This window comes from Pongo pygmaeus, chromosome 15 (genome assembly GCF_028885625.2).
Source record: "Pongo pygmaeus isolate AG05252 chromosome 15, NHGRI_mPonPyg2-v2.0_pri, whole genome shotgun sequence".
Lineage (NCBI taxonomy): Eukaryota > Metazoa > Chordata > Mammalia > Primates > Hominidae > Pongo > Pongo pygmaeus.
This window is the reverse complement of record NC_072388.2, coordinates 88,808,614-88,828,389: the sequence shown is the minus strand read 5'-3', so window position 1 is coordinate 88,828,389 and position 19,776 is coordinate 88,808,614. Positions and strand designations below refer to the sequence as shown.

The following is a 19,776-nucleotide window of genomic DNA, read 5'->3' as shown; positions in this document are numbered from 1 at the left end:
AGAGTGAGACTCCATCTAAAAAAAAAAAAGAAACCAATGTTTATTTTAGGGGTCCCCAACCCCTGGGGCTGGTACCAATCCATGGCCTGTTAGGAACCAGGCCACACAGCAGGAGGTGAGCAGTGAATGAGCAGACATCACCACCTGAGCTCCTGCTCCTGTCAGATCAGCAGCAACGTTAGATTCTCATAGGAGCATGAACCCTATTGCGAACTGCATGTGCAGACGGATCTAGGTTGTGTACTCCTTAAGAGAATCTATTGCCTGATGGTCTGAGGTGGAACAGTTTCATCCCAAAACCATCCTCCCATCTCATCTGTGGGAAAATTTTCTTCCATGAAACTGATCCCTGGTGCCAAAAAGGTTAGAGACTGCTGGTTTATTGTATGCCTGCCATTGGTCAACACCGTTCTCAGCACTTTGCACGAATTATAGAATGTAATTCCTTTTTTTTTTTTTTTTTTTTGAGAGAGAGTCTCATTCTTTCACCCAGGCTGGAGTGCAATGGCACGATCTCAGCTCACTGCAACCTCTTCTTCCCAGGTTCAATGATCCTTGTGCCTCAGCCTCCCGAGTAGCTGGGACCACAGATGCATGCTACCACGCCCGGCTAACTTTTGTATTTTTAGATTGGGTTTCGCCATGTTGCCCAGCCTGGTCTTGAACTCCTGACCTTAAGTCATCAGCCAGCCTCAGCCTTCCAAAGTGCTGGGATTACAGGCCTGAACCACTGCACCCGGCCATAGAATTTAATTCTTGTGGCAACTATAAAAATCGAGACACAGTCTTGATTCTCAGGAGGAAGGATGAGGACTGTTAATGGTAAGTGGGAGAGCTGGTGCTTTGAATTTGGACAGTCTGGCCCAGAGTCCATCCTCAGACCCTCAACACTGAGGCTGGAGACCCCTGGCCTTTCAGGTCTGAGCTCTAGGTTTGGGGAGGCACCACAGATCTAGAGGCGCTTCAAGTGTTTCCAGTAGCAGAACCAGTGGCCTGTGTCTCAAAGGTCCCTGTGTGTCTGATCAGTGGCCCCCCAGGCAGACATGTTGGTGTGGGTGGAACAGTCTAGACACATCTCCCAGGTACAACGTGACTCTTTATTAGGGACAGCCACCATCACATACTCATCTAAGAGACCACTTTGTTCTTCATGAAGCCAATGTCACCAGAGGACTGGAGACTTGCAATGACACCCACACACACCCCTCCCCTCCTCCCTACACACCTACATGCATCCTCCATCCCAGCCATCAGCCCTGCACTGCCCTCTGTTTTTGGGGTCCTCTCTGCACCTCCCACCATTTCTCACAGGAAGCCTCCTTGACTGGCGGCATTTGGCTTATACATCATTCGACTTTGTCCAAAGAGCTCATGTTGCAGGCTCACCTCCTCAGGATGCCCGCTCATGCACTCAGGTGAGCAAGATGCACCCATTTCAACCCATCTCAGATCAGTAAGAGGAGGGGTTGTGTAATCCAAGAATCCCAAGACCCCATCAGTAACGTAGCGCTACCTGGCTTCTTCCCCACCACCACTGGGCTTTGCCAGACACATTGAAAGTTTGAAAAGCAAAACAGCATTTTTTTCCCAATCACCTGATTTAGAAAATGGAAGAAATGATATAAAATTGATTTCACCAATGCCCTTTCCATGCAGATACTAAGTTCAATGTAGCTGTGATGTAAATATTAATGATATTTCAGTTTTCGTGTTAAGGTTTGTTTGTTTGTTTCTTTGCAGCAGCAGTCGGGAGAGTGACTAAAGCTTATTCATTTGCAGGGTTTTTCTTTTGGAAATGAACATGCTGGCACAATTTTAATTGGGTTTTAGTTGCTGTTGTTTTAATTCTCACAGTGATGGCTTGGCTATGTCTTTTGGGACTGTGGAGGGAAACTGGCATCTGGTGTTTGAGGATTCTGGGGATTTGCACCATATTTATGTGTAATAACTATACAGTAAATAAACAGAATGAATAATTAAGTGAATAATGAGTTTCTCAGAAAAGAAGGTTCCTCCAAAGACTTCGATAGAAATTCTCGTGTATGTGTTCCACCCTCCCTCCCTCCCGTCTAGCGATTCCGCAGTGTTCTCACGGTGTCATTGCCCCCACGGAAACCAGCAAGGACATTTTCCAAGCCAAAGTCAAGCGTGCCATAAATCAACCTGGCTAGATACAAATGAGGACGTTTCTCTCACTTTTGTATTTTCTTCCCGTTGCGAGGATGTTGGACTTATATTTGTTAGAATGATCTTTTTTAACCCTACAGAGAGAGATTTGCCTCTTTAAAAATAAAATCCATGAGATTAAATTTCATTAAACAGTATTTCTCTCAGGGGCTAAAAACTTGAAATTCCAGGAATTGGCTGTATCTGGTGAAATTACATAAATGCATACTAATACCCATATTAGTCAATACAAGGTGCCCTTGCTTCTAGATGCAAGCCAGGCCTAAAGTGAATCTTCCCAGAGGTAAAACCCACTAATAGCAGTAATGATCGCTTCTCTCATGTGTGTGTTCATCAAGTCACTCATGTTTTTACTTGTCCATTCATTCATTCAGTGACCACTCACTCATATGGTTTTGGTTTTTGCTTTATTTTGTTTTCTGAGACAGAGTCTCGCTCTGTCACCCAGGCTGGAGTGACAATCTCGGCTCTTGGCAACCTCCACCTCCCCAATTCAAGTGATTCTCGTGCTTCAACCTTCCGAGTAGCTGGGACTACAGGCACGTGCCACCATGCCCAGCTAATTTTTGTATTTTTTATAGAGATGGAGTTTCACCATGTTGGCCAGGCTAATCTCGAAGTCCTGGCCTCAAGTGATCCGCTCATCTTGGCCTCCCCAAAGTGCTGAGATTACAGGCGTGAGCCACCACACCTGGCCCACTCACACATTTTTATTTGTCCATTCATTCATTCAGTGAGAAAGTAATTATTTATTGAGCACCCACTACATGCCAGGCCCCGTGCCAGGCTCTGGGGACAGCTGGCCGAGCAAAACCAGACCCAGTTTCTGTCCTCACAGAGCTTGCATTCTTGTCAAGATGACAGTATGATAATAAAACAGATTACAACTGTGACCAGTTCTGTGAAAGCAAGTATGTCAGTCCCCTCGGGCAGCCATAACAAAATACCACAGGCTGGGTGGCTTAGACACGGAGACTTATTTTCTCATAGTTCTGGAGCCGAGAAGACTAAGATCATGGCACAGGCAGGGCTGGTGTCTCCTGAGGCCTCTCTCCTTAGCTGGCAGATGGCTGCCTTCTTATGGCGCTCTCACGTGGCCTTTCCTCTCTGCGTACCCATCCATAGGGTCTCTTTTTTTTTTTTGACAGAAAAAGGGTTTTTATTTTTTTAACTTTTTTAAATTATACTTTAAGTTCTAGGGTACATGTGCACAACGTGCAGGTTTGTTACATATGTATACATGCGCCATGTTGGTGTGCTGCACCCATTAACTCGTCATTTACATTAGGTATATCTCCTAATGCTATCCCTCCCCCTTCCCCCCACCCCATGACAGGCCCTGGTGTGTGGTGTTCCCCTTCCTGTGTTCAAGTGTTCTCATTGTTCAATTCCCACCTATGAGTGAGAACATGCGGTGTTTGGTTTTTTTGTCCTTGTGATAGTTTGCTGAGAATGATGGTTTCCAGCTTCATCCACGTCCCTACAAAGGACATGAACTCATCCTTTTTTATGGCTGCATAGTATTCCATGGTGTATACGTGCCACATTTTCTTAATCCAGTCTATCATTGATGGACATTTGGGTTGGTTCTTTTTGAGTCTACATTTCCTCTTATAAAGACACTACTCATTGGATTAGGGCTCACCCTAGCTGACTCATTTCACATTAATTGTCTCTTTAAAGGCCCTATCTCCAAATATAGTCACATTCTGAGGTTCCGGGGATTAGGACTTCAACACAGGAATTTGGGGGAAACCTAATTTCACCCATAACAGAGAGATAGCTGGACAGAGATTGTAATGGGGACAGGTCAGATAACCGAGCAGGGACATAGGTAGGCTTCCCTATTCAACAGGGATCTACAGGATGAGTAAGAGCAAATGAAACAAAGAGGAGAAAAAGTGTCTTTCAAGAAGAGGTGAGAGCAGGCGCTACAGCCCTACAGCAGGAGGGGCCGGTCACACTACAGAGACCAAAGCAAGAAGGCCACGGCGGCTGAGATTCTGTGAGGCAGAGCATGGGGCCCAGGACAGAGCTGACTTTCTAGGTGGGGAACAGGCCATGCTCAGCCTCAGAGACCATGGTCAGGAGTTTTGTCTTTTTCCAAGAGCAATGGAAGACCACTGAAGGTTTCTAAGTGACAGCAGAGGTGGAAATATCAGTCTGGCTAAAGGGCGGAGGGCAAGCATGTGGGGATCTGGGGGACGTTTCACAGAGCATCAGATACAGGGAAATGCTGCAGACATCCAAGTAGGAAATGAAAGGAGGTGGGATGGGATCGGAAAGAAATGAATGGATTTGATAGATCTGTGAGGGGCAACTGATTTGATATGGGGGGGCACCAGGAGACAAGAGTTGGTGACAGGTGAGGTGTGGTGGGCACTGGTGAGGGGGGAGATGACCAGTTCTCTCCTGGACTTCTGACTTCCATAACTGAGTACAGAAGGTCAGTGGGGTCGAGAGCTCCAGAATAGGCCCTCGTTTGAGCTGAGTTTTAGTCATACTGACATCAGTAGACACTAACGGCCACTTGGCCGCTTTTTGTTCCTCAGCACAGATACCTCTTTCTCCAGCATGTGCCGTTCTACTTGGAACTCTCTTTCCTGCTTATACTTCACTGCCCATCCACCAGCCATCTCTCAGCCCATCTCAGCCCAAGGGTCAACCTCCTCAGCAGGGAAGGCTTTCTAATTTCCTCAGACTAGGCTCAGTGTTTCTTACTTTTTGTTTTTGTTTTTTTGTTTTTTTTTTTGGAGACAGGGTTTTGCTCTGTCGCCCAGGCTGGAGTGCAGTGACGCGATCTCAGTTCACTGCAACCTCTGCCTCCTGGGTTCAAGCGATTCTCATGCCTCAGCCTCCAGAGTAGCTGGGATTACAGGTGCACGACACCATGCCCAGCCCATTTTTGTGATTTTAGTAGAGATGGGGTTTCGCCATGTTGCCCAGGCTGGTCTCGAACTCCTGGGCTCAAGCGATACACCTGCCTTGGCCTCCCAAATTCCTGGGATTACAGGTATGAGCCACTGCACCCAGACATCTTTCATAGACTCTTATAACACGCTGTACTTTTCCTTCAAAGCAATTGTTATTATTAAAATTACATAATTAGTTGTTTAAATTCTATTTCTTCCACTAGAATGCAAAGTCTATGTTCTGTGACCATATCTGCCTAATTAATACAGCAGACAGGTGGTTCTGGAGCCAGAGTCTCTGGGTTCAAATCTCGACCGCCCTGCTTCCTAGTGGTGTAAATATGGGCAAGGTATTTCACCTTGCTGTGCCTCAGTTGCCTTGTATGTAAAATGTGAATTATAATTGTACTTCCTTCATAGAACTTTTGGGAGTATTAAATGAGTTAATTAGCACAGAGTGTTTATTGCAGTCCTTGGGATGTAATAAGCACTCAATAAATGTTAGCTATTATTATTCATCACTGTGTCTCTAACTACTTGATAGACGGATAATCAGATAGATGGATGGACTAATGAATGGATAGGTGGAAGGATGGAAAGATAGGTAAAGGTGGCAGGAAATAAAACACGGTCTTTACTAAGTTATATTGATTGAGCATAGTGGAAATGCAAGGAAGCCCAAATGGTATTGTGAAAAGAGGAGATGGCCCATACTTTACAACATAATTACATTTCAAGATATTGAGTCCCCTTAAGATAAACTTCGCCTGTATGGTTACTTTCAGGCAGAGCCTTAAGTAATCTCCACCAAGACTTCTTCAAAGATAAACCAAGTTATTTGTCACTTGACTTCAATAGAGGGGAAAAAAAATCACCACAACCCAACTATCCCCTTCTTAATTAAAAACCGTGCATTTCCCAAACTAACTGATATAATCTAAAAGCTCAGTTTAATCTGATTTAAACAATAGATTGATTCATTGGCTTATTCAGTCTTGTGTTTCTCCCTCAAATGATAATGGAATTCCTACTGTGTGTCAGACACTATGATAGGTACTGGGTAGTTACAAAGTCAGATAAGATATTGTCAGGCTAGGCGCCGTGGCTCATACCTGTAATCCTAACACTTTGGGAGGCTGAGGTGAGAGAATCACTTGAGCCCAGGAGTTCAAGACCAGCTTGGGCAACAAAACGAGACTCTTCCTCTACTAAAAATTAAAAGAATAAAAAATTAGCCAGGCGTGGTGGCACATGCCTGTAGTCCTAGCTACTCCAGAGGCTGAGGCGGGAGGATCGCTTGAGCCCAGGAGTTTGAGGTTGCACTAAGCTGTGATCATGCCACTGCACTCCAGCCTGGATGACAGAGTGAAACCCTGCCTCTCCAAAAAAAAAAAAAAAAAAAAAATATATATATATATATATATATATGTATAGTCATTGTCCTCAGGAGCTTAAGATCTAAATAAACTTTATAAAAAACATAAGTAAAAACTTATAATAGCTCTACCTGATCAAAATAAAACAAATGCAGAAGCAAAAGCTATTTTCTGAACAGGAGAAGCAGCCTGTTACGGCTCAACCCCGCTCTAATCCCAGCTCTGCCCTGGGTTCGATGGTGGGGCCTCTGGAGAGAATGGCCAAAGACGCTCAGTCCCAGATGGAAGGTATTTTCATTACTGTCACTATATTTATGAAAGTAACTCATGTCTGGAATCTCCTTTTCACCCAAAGAATTCTCTTTTTATAATTTATTACAAAATTCAAGGCCATTTCATTAGGGGGAAATGCGCCATGTCATTATTACAACAACTCCCCCTGTTTTTGTTCAGTTTTGAAACTGACAATCTAAAGACTATTTTTAGCTCAGTCAAGTGAGATTATTTGTTTCCTTATTATGAGAAGTTTTTCCTTCAGACTCTAGTTAACATGAATTTTATGCTCACTTATTATGTCACATGCTCCAATTCAATTTATTTTAAAGCGGATTCTTTGGGGAAAACTGTAAAGCTAATTTGAATTGATTCTTTAGAGATTCCATTTTAAATGAAGTGCTATAAAAATTGGCAGGCAAAGTGAAAAAATGGAATTGAATTTTCTTCTTCGGCTACTCATTGGATTCAGAAATCTTGCTTTTCGACACTGCCAAGGGTTTTGATATAATGTTTTATGCAATTTTCATAACATTTATCTTAAACCCCACTGCCTTTGGTTTGGTTGTTCAACTGTAAAATGGTTTCCTGATATTTCCATATAAAAAAAGCAGAGTTTTTGCTACAGGAAAAATTTGGTGTTTTGATACAAACTTTCTAACATCCGCTATGGTACCCATCTATAAAACATCTGGTGTTAAGGGAGGTGTTTTAATTCTGGAGTGGATATCTAGCCCTTGTGGACAAGCTTGTTAAGGGGAGTGTGGAATAAAACTGCATCCTGAACTTCCTTCCACTTTGACCAGTTTATTTGTCTTTCTTTCAAAGTTGATGGATTTCCAACTTGAGGAAAGTATGGAAATAATAGGCAAGAAGCCTGATGGCTTAATTTCCTGTCCCTCACAGACCCCAAGAAGCGCTCATTGTTCCTGAGAATAGTAGGCTCCAAGCTAATCAGAAACAGCCATCGTTGGTGGGGACTGGGGCCCTGGGATTGGTCCGTCTGACTCCAGTTGATGATTTACATCCTATTATTAAGAATCTAATGGGAAATACATCGAAAACACATGTCTGCCATTTCATTTTGAGACATACTTGTTTTCTTTGATGTGTTTTTTAAAGGGAGTTTTATTTCACACTCATCTTTTCCCTTGAATTCCCTATACAGCCACTATCATTCCTATTGACCCAGCTGGTAAGCTCATCGCCAGCTCACCAAGGGTCTTCGCTCACTTTGGCTCTGCTGCCATCGAATATAGCACCGAGTACTCGGAGTGATTTCCCCAAACTCAGGTTGGCCTTGAAAGCAACAAATCATTGTTGCATGAGTTTTTGTTCTGATTACAGAGACGATAATCATGTGAAGTTAATGCAGGTGTCATTAGGGTTTCAGCAAAAGGAGCAGACCCAAGACCGACTTCTCCATCAGACACACAATGTCTACAGCCCTGGATACTTGCAGAGCCCAATTTTAGTTATAATTTATTTTAAGATTGGAGGAAAATGAGTATAATAGTGAATACATAATAATGAATCCAGCCTGGGTAGTATTTTTTTATACCAACATAGTTACAAAATATAATTTTTGGGGGGGCAGGGAGGAGTCTCGCTCTGTTGCCCAGGCTGAAATGCAGTGGCGTCCCAGGTTCAAGCAATTATCCTGCCTCAGCCTCCCTAGTAGCTGGGATTACAGACACCTGACACCAAGCCTGGCTAATTTTTGTATTTTTAGTAGAGATGGAGTTTCTCCATGTTGGCCGGGCTGGTCTTGAACTCCTGACCTCAGGTGATCCACCCACCTCGGCCCCCCAAAGTGCTGGGATTACAGGTGTGAGCCACCACAGCTGGCCTAAACTATAATTTTTTTAAATGTTTTAACAGTAGAAGAAGGTCCATGAAGGCAAATTGGCTCAGCACATAGAAGTCATAATTCATCTCTGAGCAGAACTGCTGTGAGTAACATGGAATAAGGGACTGAGTCTAAGGATTGGCTTTTCCGTGACTGTAGCAGCTGATGGAGAGATCTCAGCAGAGCTGCTAGACCTGTATCTGCAGATGGGCTTGAGGTTACCTTAGGTCACAAAGCCAGCAGTTGAGAAAAAAAGCCGGATGTGAAGGCTGTGGTTCTCAACCTGGGACGATTTTGTCCCCCAGAGGACATTTGGAGATGATGTCTGGAGACAGCTTGGGTGGCCACAACTTAGGTGAGAGTGACGACTATCTAGTGAGAAGAGGCCAGGAACGCTGCTAAACACTGCAATGCACAAGATAGCCTCTGACCACAAAGAGTTATCTGGCTTGAAAGAGCAACAGTGCTGAGGCTGAGAGACCCTTATGTGAAGAAAGGCCACAACCTATAAGCCGTGTCTGCCTCTTGCAGCCCCACTCAGTGATGGGATAACCCGAAGCAGGAGTTGCTGTCCCTTATCATTGAAGAACACTTGCACCTGGGAGGATTTGGCGATGCTGAAGAGGATATGGGGCAGCTGCTGAGGAACTGCAGGGCTGGCTGCCCCAAGCCACCGGGTGAGTCAGCAGATCAGTGGCAACGCATTGGAGCTACAGTAACCATGCACAGTGCCCCACACCCACCTGTGGAGCGTGAGAGCTGCTGCTTCACTTCCACCTTCCATATCTCATGCAAATTTCTCTCCTGGTCAGCCCTCACTTGAAACCCTACAGGGAAGGAACTCTAGAAAATGTAGTTCCAGGTTCGCTAAATTGCCATAGTCCAAGCCCCCCACAGTAGACCCTGAGGGGCTCTTCTCACCAGCACTTTACACCTGTGAAACAGTGTTTTCTTCACCTCACTCCAGACTTCGCATGTGTTGAAATTGGATGTGCTATTGCAATTGTTTTAATCCACAAACACCTGGTGTGCTTTAGACTGCTGGTTGTGCATCCACATCTTTCTTTCAGAAATACAGCTGTGGCTGGACACACAGCTCCCCAGACAGAGCCATGTCCCAGCTTCCCACGCAGTTAGGGGTGGCCGTATCACTGCTACTTATCACATGCATGTTTGGGCAAGTGGGTGTGCCGGCTCCAGAGCTGCACCTGTGGACGCCAGCTGCCTACCCCTCCACGTGCTCTTTCCCCTTCCCATCAGCTGGAACCCAAATCTGAGGCAACCCAGCTTCAACCACATGACGACAAGAACAGAGCAGCAGGATGGAGAGATCTTGGAGGTTTTATACCCTAAAGCACCTGCATCATACTCTTCTTTTTTCCTAAGGAGTTCTGAGTGAGCTTCTTAGTCACTTAGGTCGTGAATAATAAAAACCAACTGAGGCCAGATGCAGTGGCTCACACCTGTAATCCCAGCACTTTGGGGGGCCAAGGCAGGAGGATGGCTTGAGGTCAGGAGTTTGAGACCAGCCTGACCAACACAGCAAGACCTTGTTTCTAAAAAAGGAATGAAGGAAGGAACAAAGGAAGGAAAAAGAGAGAGGAAAGGAAGGAAGGAAGGAACAAAGGAAGGAAAAAGAGAGAGGAAAGTAAGGAAGGAAGGAAGGAAGGAAAAAGAAAGAGGGAAGGAAGGAAAAAGAGAGAGGGAAGGAAGGAAAAGGAAGGAAGGAAAGAAGGAAAGAAAGAAGGAGGGAGGGAGGGAAGGAAGAAGGGAGGCAGGGAAGGAAGAAGGGAGGGAGGGAAGGAGGGAAGGAGGGAAAGAAGGAAGGAGGGAGGGAAAGAAGGAAGGAGGGAGGGAGGAAGGGAAGGAAGGAAGGTAGGAAGGAAGGAGGGAGGGAGGAAGGAAGGAGGGAGGGAGGAAGGAAGGAAAAAAATTAAAACCAACTGAAATTGGCTGGCACAGTGGTTCATGTCTGTAATCCCAGCACTTTGGGAGGCTGAGGCAGGAGGATAGCTTAAGCCCAAGAGTTTGAGACCAGCTTAAGCAACATAGTAAAACCCTGTCTACAAAAAATACAAAAACTAGCCAGGCATGGTGATGTGCACCTATGGTTCCAGCTACTCAAGAGGCTGAGGCAGGAGGATTGCTTGAGCCTAGGAGTTTGAGGCTGCAGTGAGATATGATGGTGCCATTTCACACTCCAGCCTGCCTCCTTTTAGAGACAGCAAGACCCTGTCTCTATAAGAGAAAAGAAAGAAAGAAAGAAAAGAAAGAAAGAAAAGAAAGAAAGAAAGAAAGAAAGAAAGAAAGAAAGAAAGAAAAGAAAGACAAGACAGACTTTTCACTTAAGCAGAAAAGGAAATGTATTTGTTCCCGTAATTGGGAAGTTCAGGCTAAGAGTTTCAGGCATAACTGGATCTAGGGGTTCAAAGTATGTCATTAGGATTCTCCGTCTCCCAACATTGGCTTCTTGCAGGAGTCCAGGGAAGATGGCTTTTCGAAGTTCCAGGCTCACAATTCCCTTCTAGCTCATGACCCAGGAGAAAACAGGAGCTTCTCTCTCTCAAGGCATACTTAACTATGAAGAGGAAATGCAGAACGGTCCCTCTGGGGTTACAGGCTCACCCTGAACCAATCACGCCAAACCTCAGAAGAAAGGAGATTAGAATGAACCTGTAAAACCAGTAGCTGTTACAGCCCACTTGGGAAGTTAACCAACATTACCAGGCAGTGAAGACAGTGCTGGTGGGGGGTAAAATCAGGAAGCTGCAATTGAGGTTCAGGGAAGGAAAACCATTCTCAGCTGAGGTCGTTAGGAATGCCTTCATAGGACAGGTAGGATTTGAGCTGGGCGTTGGGAGACCTAAAGTTTAAAAACGGATGAAGAAGAAAATACCGTACTTTCGTTCCTGATCATTTTCTAAGGCTCAAGGAACCTAGCAGCCCAGGGGGATGTAAAGGATCGTGTTGGTTTTCTTCCCTTTGCCACTGGTTCAGGATGAGAAGTGTTTTTCTTCGAGCATCGAATCCTTCCAGAGACTGACAGAAAGGGGGAGAATTTGGGTACGAGGACAAAAATCTCCAGCACAGGCACTCACATGTAAAGCAGGAGGAAAACGCCGTGCTTCTCCCCAACCTGAGGAACAGCTGGTAAGTGTAACTGACAGTTTCCTTAATCAGTCCAGAAAGGCTTGTTATATAAATAAATGATTCAAATAGGAAGTGACTTACCTTAGGAAACATGCCTCGCTCTTTTTTGTTTTTCATGTTCCTAGAATGGTTTCTTTCGGGGTTGGGGTAGAATAGCTTGTAATTTTAATATACATTTATTAATTCTAAAACTGTCTAGTGTTAGGATTTTAGGAATACATTTTTATGAGGATTCAAGTAGCATAATAATTTTCCAACCAGCCAGGCTAGCAGAGCCAAGGGCTCAATTCTTTAGGACAGGGGTCGGTCCTTTTGTCTGTAAACATCCTGTGCCAACCAGGGTGCTGTTGGCTGGGTATGGTAACTGGCTTGACCTTAAAAGGCACTGGAGGTAATGGTGGTGACTATGCTACTGATGATAGCAACTGTTGATCTCACAGGTGAGGCCAACTACAATATAAATCCCATCCTCTTTATTCTAAGGGAACCATTACACTCTCTGTGTATGATGGATGATTGTTTGATGACGGTTAGATCAGATCAGAGATTTATTGTTTCCTACTTGTTGGTGATGTAATGACTTTAGGCACAAAGTTCTTTTCGTTGATAGGCAAGTTTGCCCCTTCATGCAGGGAGTGGGAGATGTCCTCATGTTTCGTTTAGGCTGAGTCTCTCCAGACCAGTTTGTCTTTAGAGCCCATTGGAAGCAGTACAGCAGCTCAGTATCTGTTGTCTGTTCCCGCGGTGGCTAGCGGGGATGGGGCTTATCATTTCTATGAGAACTGTAATGAACCATATAGGGGGAATCCTGACTTGAGGCGAGTAGAGACACACAATTAGTTAATTGCATCGATTTTACTGGTGGATTGCTCCCTATCTCAGTTCCCACACATTGCTATGTCGCTTGCAGTGTCTCTTATGGTGGGAATACACTTCTCTGCTCCATTGATATTGGACTTGGCACCATGACTTGCTCTGGCCGATGAGATGCAAGCGGAAGGGAGTGTGTGCGGGTAGGAGCTGAAGCTTTGGAGGCTTCACCCTTGCTTTCTTTCTTATTTATTTCTTTCCCTCTACCATGGGAATGGCATGTCCCCGATGGGCGCCGCTCTTTCAGCCTGGGCTGTCACGTGCAATGTGAGTGAGAAATACATACTTGTTATTGTGGGCCACTGAGATGTTAGGGGTACTTGTTACAACACATAACCTAGTGAAAGCTGACTGATACAAATGGTCACTTATTGTCCTGATCATTCTGGTGAAAAATGGTCCAACTCTTAAACATGTGGCTATAGACTGAGCTTGTAACAACTCTACCCAAGAAAAACATCCTAAATTGAAGAAAACGAATGAACTACAGTCAGATTAAACCAACAATAACAAGAAGCCAATTTCGTATATAAAATTTGCAAGGGCTATAAAAATAATAGTATTAGAAAGAGTATACCAGAAACAAGCATTCTCAGACATTGTTAGTGGAGGTATAATTAGAACCACAATGCTGGAGATAAATTCGGGAGCAATACTGATACCAATAATAGATGGTATTTATAGAGTGCCTTTATGTGCCAGGCTCTACTATTTTAAGTTTTTTTTGTTTAGTTTTGTTTTTTTAGAGGGAGTCTCGCTCTGTTGCCCAGGCTGGGGTGCAGTGGTGCAATCTCACCTCACTGCAAGCTCCACCTCCCGGGTTCACGACATTCTCCTGCCTCAGCCTCCTGAGTAGCTGGGACTACAGGCGCCCGCCACCACACCCAGCTAATTTTTTGTATTTTTAATAGAGACGGGGTTTCACCGTGTTAGCCAGGATGGTCTCAATCTCCTGACGTTGTGATCCACCTGCCTCAGCCTCCCAAAGTGCTGGGATTACAGGCGTGAGCTACCGTGCCCAGCCTACTATTTTAAGTTTTATTGACCTTATTTGAATTAATAAAATCGATTTACATGTACTAACTTAATTCTTGTAATAATCTTATAGGGAAGCTATTATTCTTAAAAACATATATATTTCAAAACCCTTAAAAATGTTTCTTTGCTCATTGACGCACATCTGGGAGTTTATCCTAAGGAAATAATTACAGATGAGGTGAAAAAGTTTTATCTAAGAATGTTCATGGCAGAATCGTTCATAATTGTGAAACTCAGAAGCAATATAAACATCCAGAAAATTGGAATCTTTTAAAAAAATTGAACGCTTTAAAAGTGATATAAAAATGTATGGTGGACATGAGAAGACTTTTATTTCCATTAAGTAAAAAAAACAGCTTAGTGGCAGGGCACAGTGGCTCACACCTATAATCCCAGCACTTTGGGAGGCCGAGGCAGGGGGATCACTTGAGGTCAGGAGTTTGAGACCAGCCTGGCCAACATGGTGAAACCCTGTCTTTACTAAAAATAAAAAAAATTAGCCGGGTGTGGTGGCACGTGCCTGTAGTTCCAGCTACTAGGGAGTCTGAGGCAGGAGAATCACTTGAACCCAGGAAGCAGAGATTGTGGTGAGCTGAGATCACACCACTGCACTCCAGCCTGGGCAACAAGAGTGAAACTTCGTCTCAAAAATATATGTAAAATAAAATTTAAAATAAAATAATAAAAAAAGCAGTTTAGTGAAAAATGCAATGTAGACCTGCATTGTGTAATACAATAGCCACCAGCTGTATGAGCACTTAAAATGTGACTAGTCTGGGCTGGGCACCGTGGCTCAGGCCTGTAATCCCAGCACTTTGGGAGGCTGAGGTGGGCGGACCACCTAAGTTCGGAATTCGAGACCAGCCTTACCAACATGCAGAAACCCGGTCTGTACTAAAAATACAAAATTAGCCGGGCATGGTGGCACATGCCTGTAATCCCAGCTACTCAGGAGGCTGAGGCAGGAGAATAGCTTGAACCCGAGAGGAGGAGGTTGTGGTGAGCTGAGACTGTGCCACCGCACTCTAGCCTGGGCAATGAGAGCAAAACTCCGTCTCAAAAAAAAAATGTGACTAGTCTGAATTGAGAAGTGCTGTAAGTGAAGACTTAATATGGAAATAAAAGAATATAACAATATTTCATTAATTTTTATGTTGATTCAAGGTTGAAATGATAATATTTGGGGCATATTACTAACATTAATTTCCCCTGCTTTTTTTGTACTTTTAAAAAATGTGGCTACTAGAAAAACTTAAAATTTCATGTGTGGCTCATATTTATTTTAGGCCTTGTGACCACGCAGTTTCTGTTACAACTGCTCACTTGCCTTGTAAGTCAAAGCAGCCATAGATGACATAGAAATGAATGGACATCTCCGTGTGCTAATAAAACTTTATTTATAAAAACAGGTAGCCAACCAGGAGGGCTATAGTTTGCTTAACCGTGGTCTAGACCAGAGTTTCCTAACCTTGGGCCTTTTGACATTTGGGGTTGGGTAATTTGTTGTTGTGGAGGGCTGGCCTGTGCATTTTAGGATGTTTAGCAGTATCTCTGGCCTCAACCACTAGATGCCAGTATCACCATCTGCCCCAGTTTTGACAACCTAAAATGTCTGCAGACATTGCTGAATGTCTTCTATGGGGGAAAAATCACCCTGATTGAGAACCACTGGTCTAGCTCATATGATTTTATTTCCGAGAAAACAAAAATTGTGTGCATGTGTTGTGTTCTGGACAGGTACACACCAAGGTGCAGGGGTTACATGTTTGGTTTTTTTCCCCGTCTTTTCATTTTTGTGCATTTTCTAAATTAAGCATAGGTTATTTATTTAATATGTAAAAAGGAACAATTGTGGGGCTGGGTGTGGTAACTCAGGCCTGTAGTCCCAGCTACTTGGGAGGCTGAGATGGGAGGATTGCTTGAGCCCAGGTGTTCCAGATGCTTCTGGGCAACATAGAGAGATCCCATTGCAAAAAAAGTAGGGGGATGGGGGCAAATAAATAAATAAAACAATTGTGTAGACAAAGAAAGCCAAAAAGACAAAGATAAAATGAGACTGCAGAAAGAAATCCAAGTATAGAAAAGGAAGTGAGAGTTGGGGGAGAATGCTACTTCATCCCCAAAAGACAAGTTCTCTACTTGGCCAGGCCCTCAACTGCCACTCCAAGATGTAATATGAAGGGCAGCAGATGTGGTTGGGCCAATAAACCGATCTCTGAGTTGATGGGTTTGGAAAAATACATCTGTCCCACTGGAGTAGGCAGGCCCTTGCCTGGTGTGGTGTAACTATTTACCAAAAGGAAGCAGGCTTGATTTTGATATACACACCACACCTCCTCAGGTGTAAGGCACACTGGGACCTCCACTGCTTGAGTCCACCAGGGAAAGGAGCAAGTAAGGAGTTAGACAAGATTTCAGAATGAAAAATTAAAACACTGACTGCACTGAACTACTTCTCACAAAAGCCCAGGCAGTAACATTTTAGCAACTAAAAAAATCGGTGCCAATTTACTGATATTTAAAATTCATGTTATTGTAAGTCAATTATTATTATTATAAGTAACATTTACTGTGTGCTTACCATGCACCGGGCAGTGTACCTCATTTAATCTTCCATAATCTTCCTTATAGTGCTGAAAGGTAGGTGCTGTGCTTAGGATAGCTTTCCAGCTGTGGAACCCGAAACTCGGAGATGGTAAGTTATATGCCTAAGTCCCACAGCTAGCAAGAGATGGAACCAAGGCTGTAGGCCACTCTCTGAGTTGACAAGTCATGCCCTTGTGATCTAAACTACAAGGGTGTACATTTTCTCTTGGGATTCAAGTTCTTCTTTTGAAAGAAAAATATATAGCTCTTAAGAATTATGATTTTTTGGAATTAGTCCTTTCCAGGAAAAAAAGACTTTGCTCACTGTCATCATTGGTGAGAAGCTAATAAGCATGTCAAGTTCAGGTGTAGTTTGAGCAACTCAATGAAGAGGTGGGGAGAGGTGAGGCAAAGGTCTAAGCAGGAAGCGACCCGGGAAGCTGGGTGGCCTGATACTGGGATCTGGGTGGTGGGTCCGTCAGAAAAGGGCCCCAGCCAGTGTCTGGAGAGATTGAGGGCACGACAGAGAGAGACTAGACTCCATAGAGAGAGCATTGGCAAGAGCTGGCCAGGCCGCCATCATGCAAGAGGGGTGCTGGGAGGGAAACTGATTGAGAAGTGCAATTCTCTGGTGTGCAGGCACAGAAGTGCCAAGCAGCAGTCCTACAGACCATGGACATTAACTCACTGACTACTCTGTGTGGGAGTCGGTCAGCCCTAGAGGGGGGCTGAGCTGGCAGATGAAGGGTAGAGGTGATGCCAGGTGTCTGGTGTAGGGAAGGCAGTTGTGGCAGAAGCTGTGGATTGCCCCCAATGCCTGTTCTTCCCTTCTGCCTTGGTACTAGAGCTCCCATATTTTATTAATAACTGGGCACATGACCACCAACCTCCCTTGCAGCTCAGTGTGACCATGCCCTTCTTCTCCTGCTATCCTTCCTCTGGTAGGGATGCAATGGCCGGAACTCCAGCAGCCATTTGAGACCATGAGGTGGGTTTGACATGGTGGCTGATGCCTGTAATCCCAGCATTTTGGGACACCAAGGTGGGAGGATCACTTGAGGCCAGGAGTCGAGACCAGCCTGGGCAACCAAAGTATAAATGCATCTACAGAAATTGTTGTTCCACACAGTGTAATAAGAATTCTGAAGGCCAGGTGTAGTGGTGGCTCATGCTTGTAAGCCCAGCAGTTTGAGAGGCTGAGATGGGAGGATCACTTGAGCCCAGGAGTTTGAGAACAACCTAGGTAACATAGCAAGAGCCCGACTCTACAAAAAATAAATAAATAAATAAACTAGGTATGGGGGTGTGTGCCTGTAGTCCTAGCTACGTTGGAGGCTGAGGTGGGAGGATTGCTTGAGCCAGGAGGTTGAGGCTGCACTACAGTGAGCTATAACAGCCACTGCACTGCAGCCTGGGTGACGGAGTGACATCCTGTCTCAAAAAAAAAAAAAAAAAGACCATGAGGTAGGTACTCTTGTTGCGATTGGTGGAGCGAGAACATGGAGACTGGCTTCCTAGTGTTTGCAGAACTGCCAGGTACCAGGACAGTCTCCCCTCTGCTCACTTCCAGACTTGGTTTCTATTAGACAATTACATGTGTATCTTGTTAAATTTATTATTATTTGAGGTTTTCTATCATTTCTAATTAAGCTGAAGTTAATTTTAACTAACTTAGCAAGGACTGACATATTCTTTTTTTGTTTTTATTTATTTTTATTTTTATATTTTCGAGATGGAGTTTCACTCTTTGTTGCTCAGGTTGGAGTGCAGTGGTGTGATCTCGGCTCACTGCAACCTCTGCCTCCCGGGTTCTAGCAATTCTCCTGTCTCAGCCTCCCGAGTAGCTGGGATTACAGGCACCCACCACCACACCCAGCTAATTTTTGTAGTTTTAGTAGGGTTGGGATTTCACCATGTTGGCCAGACTGGTCTCAAACTCCTGACCTCAGGTGATCCGCCTGCCTCGGCCTCCCAAAGTGCTGGGATTACAGGTGTGAGCCACCATGCCTGGCCTGTTTTTATTTTTGCTTCGGGGGTACATGTGCAGAATTGTTACAAGGGTATATTGCGTGATGCTGAGGTTTGGGCTTCTATTGATCCCATCACCCAAATAGTGAACATGGTACCCAATAGGAAGTCTTCCCAGCCATTTCCCCCCTCCCTTCCGCCCCTCTTTTGGAGTCTCAGTGTCTATTGTTCCCATCTTTATGTCTGTGTGTCCCCATGTTTAACTCTCACAAGTGTGACCATGCAGTATTTGGATTTCCGTTTCTGTATTAATAGGACCGACATTTTCTAATGCTGGCCTTAGAAAGCTGGCTCCCCCTCCCAACTCCCTTCCTATAGCATAGATTCTATATAAACTCATTCTAGTTTGAATTAATAGGAATTTAAAGTTACTTTAAGTGAATGAGCGCAAACACGTTCACCAACCTGAATATTCCAGAACATGTTGTAATTGCTGCAGTTGTTTCAGTTCAGGTCCTCATCCACTCGCATCCCTTCTACCCTCCCACCCACCCACCAGGGTCTCAAGGTCCATGTACAATAGAAGGAAAAACTGAATTTACAAACAGAGAGCTCCTCTCCCCAAGAAACTTCACAGTCACAACCATCATCACCACTTCCTCAGCTTCATACCCCATTCTAGTACCTGCAGTGATGATCTGCATCTCACGCTCTGTCTTCCATTCCTACCTCTGACAAAGCTTAGTTCCTGCTCCCCTCCCTAGGTGCCCTGGATCCCAGCCTCTCCTGCCTCCCCTAGGACTGAAACCCAATCCTCATCTCATTTCCTGCCTGTAAAACAACCACTTCCCACAATAATTCATTATCCCCATCAGCAATTGACCTTTTATTGTGTTTTTGTTGATATTACAATTCTAGGGTATGTGATAAAGGTGTGGTTGTAGGAATGGATCCTCAGGAAATAGACTTTGAGATAAATGTTTCTAGGGGAGAGTTTTGGGGGAAACCTGCACGAGAATGAAGGAAGAAGGATTGGACAGAAGTTGAACTTCTTGGCAATTGTGAGAGAGGGCTCAGCTCACCCTATGGGGACTTCTGAAGATGGCTGGTCCTTCAGAGATATCTGGGACTGAGGCAGGGGACTGAGTGCCTTAGTCCTTTGAGTCCTTTGTGTCTCCAGGCAGCATGTTCCAGTTCCCACTACAGATGCATTGAAGGATTTTGGATGGTTATGGTGAGACTTCTCAGGGTGGTTGGGTGGCTACCTCCGGGGTCTAATACTTAATCTCTGAGGCCCAGGACATGAATTTTCTTTATATGTCCATAGCTGATCAGTCTTTTTATGACAAATCACACTAATTAAATTTAGACAAGACAAATGAATACATGACAAATGGATTTGTTTACAATGAGATTGTCCCTTTGCAGCGATCGAAATGCTTGTGTTCCTACATGTTCTCACTTATAAGTGAGAGCTGAATGATGAGAACACATGGACACATGGTGGGGAACAACACACACTGGGGCCTGTGTAGGGACAGTGGGGGAAGGGAGAGCATCAGGAAGA

The 19,776-nt window shown here is 44.5% G+C and overlaps 1 protein-coding gene across 1 annotated transcript in view; it reads left to right on the top strand.

The window, feature by feature from the left end:
* Positions 1–10,263, top strand: part of EFCAB11 (EF-hand calcium binding domain 11) — a 180,771-nt gene extending 170,508 nt beyond the window's left edge. The window contains exon 6 of the mRNA XM_054449883.2: positions 8,630–10,263. Coding sequence (XP_054305858.1) covers positions 8,630–8,669 — 40 coding nt within the window. The 3' untranslated portion in view covers positions 8,670–10,263. The remainder of the gene's footprint in view (positions 1–8,629) is intronic.
* The last annotated feature ends 9,513 nt before the right edge of the window (positions 10,264–19,776 follow it).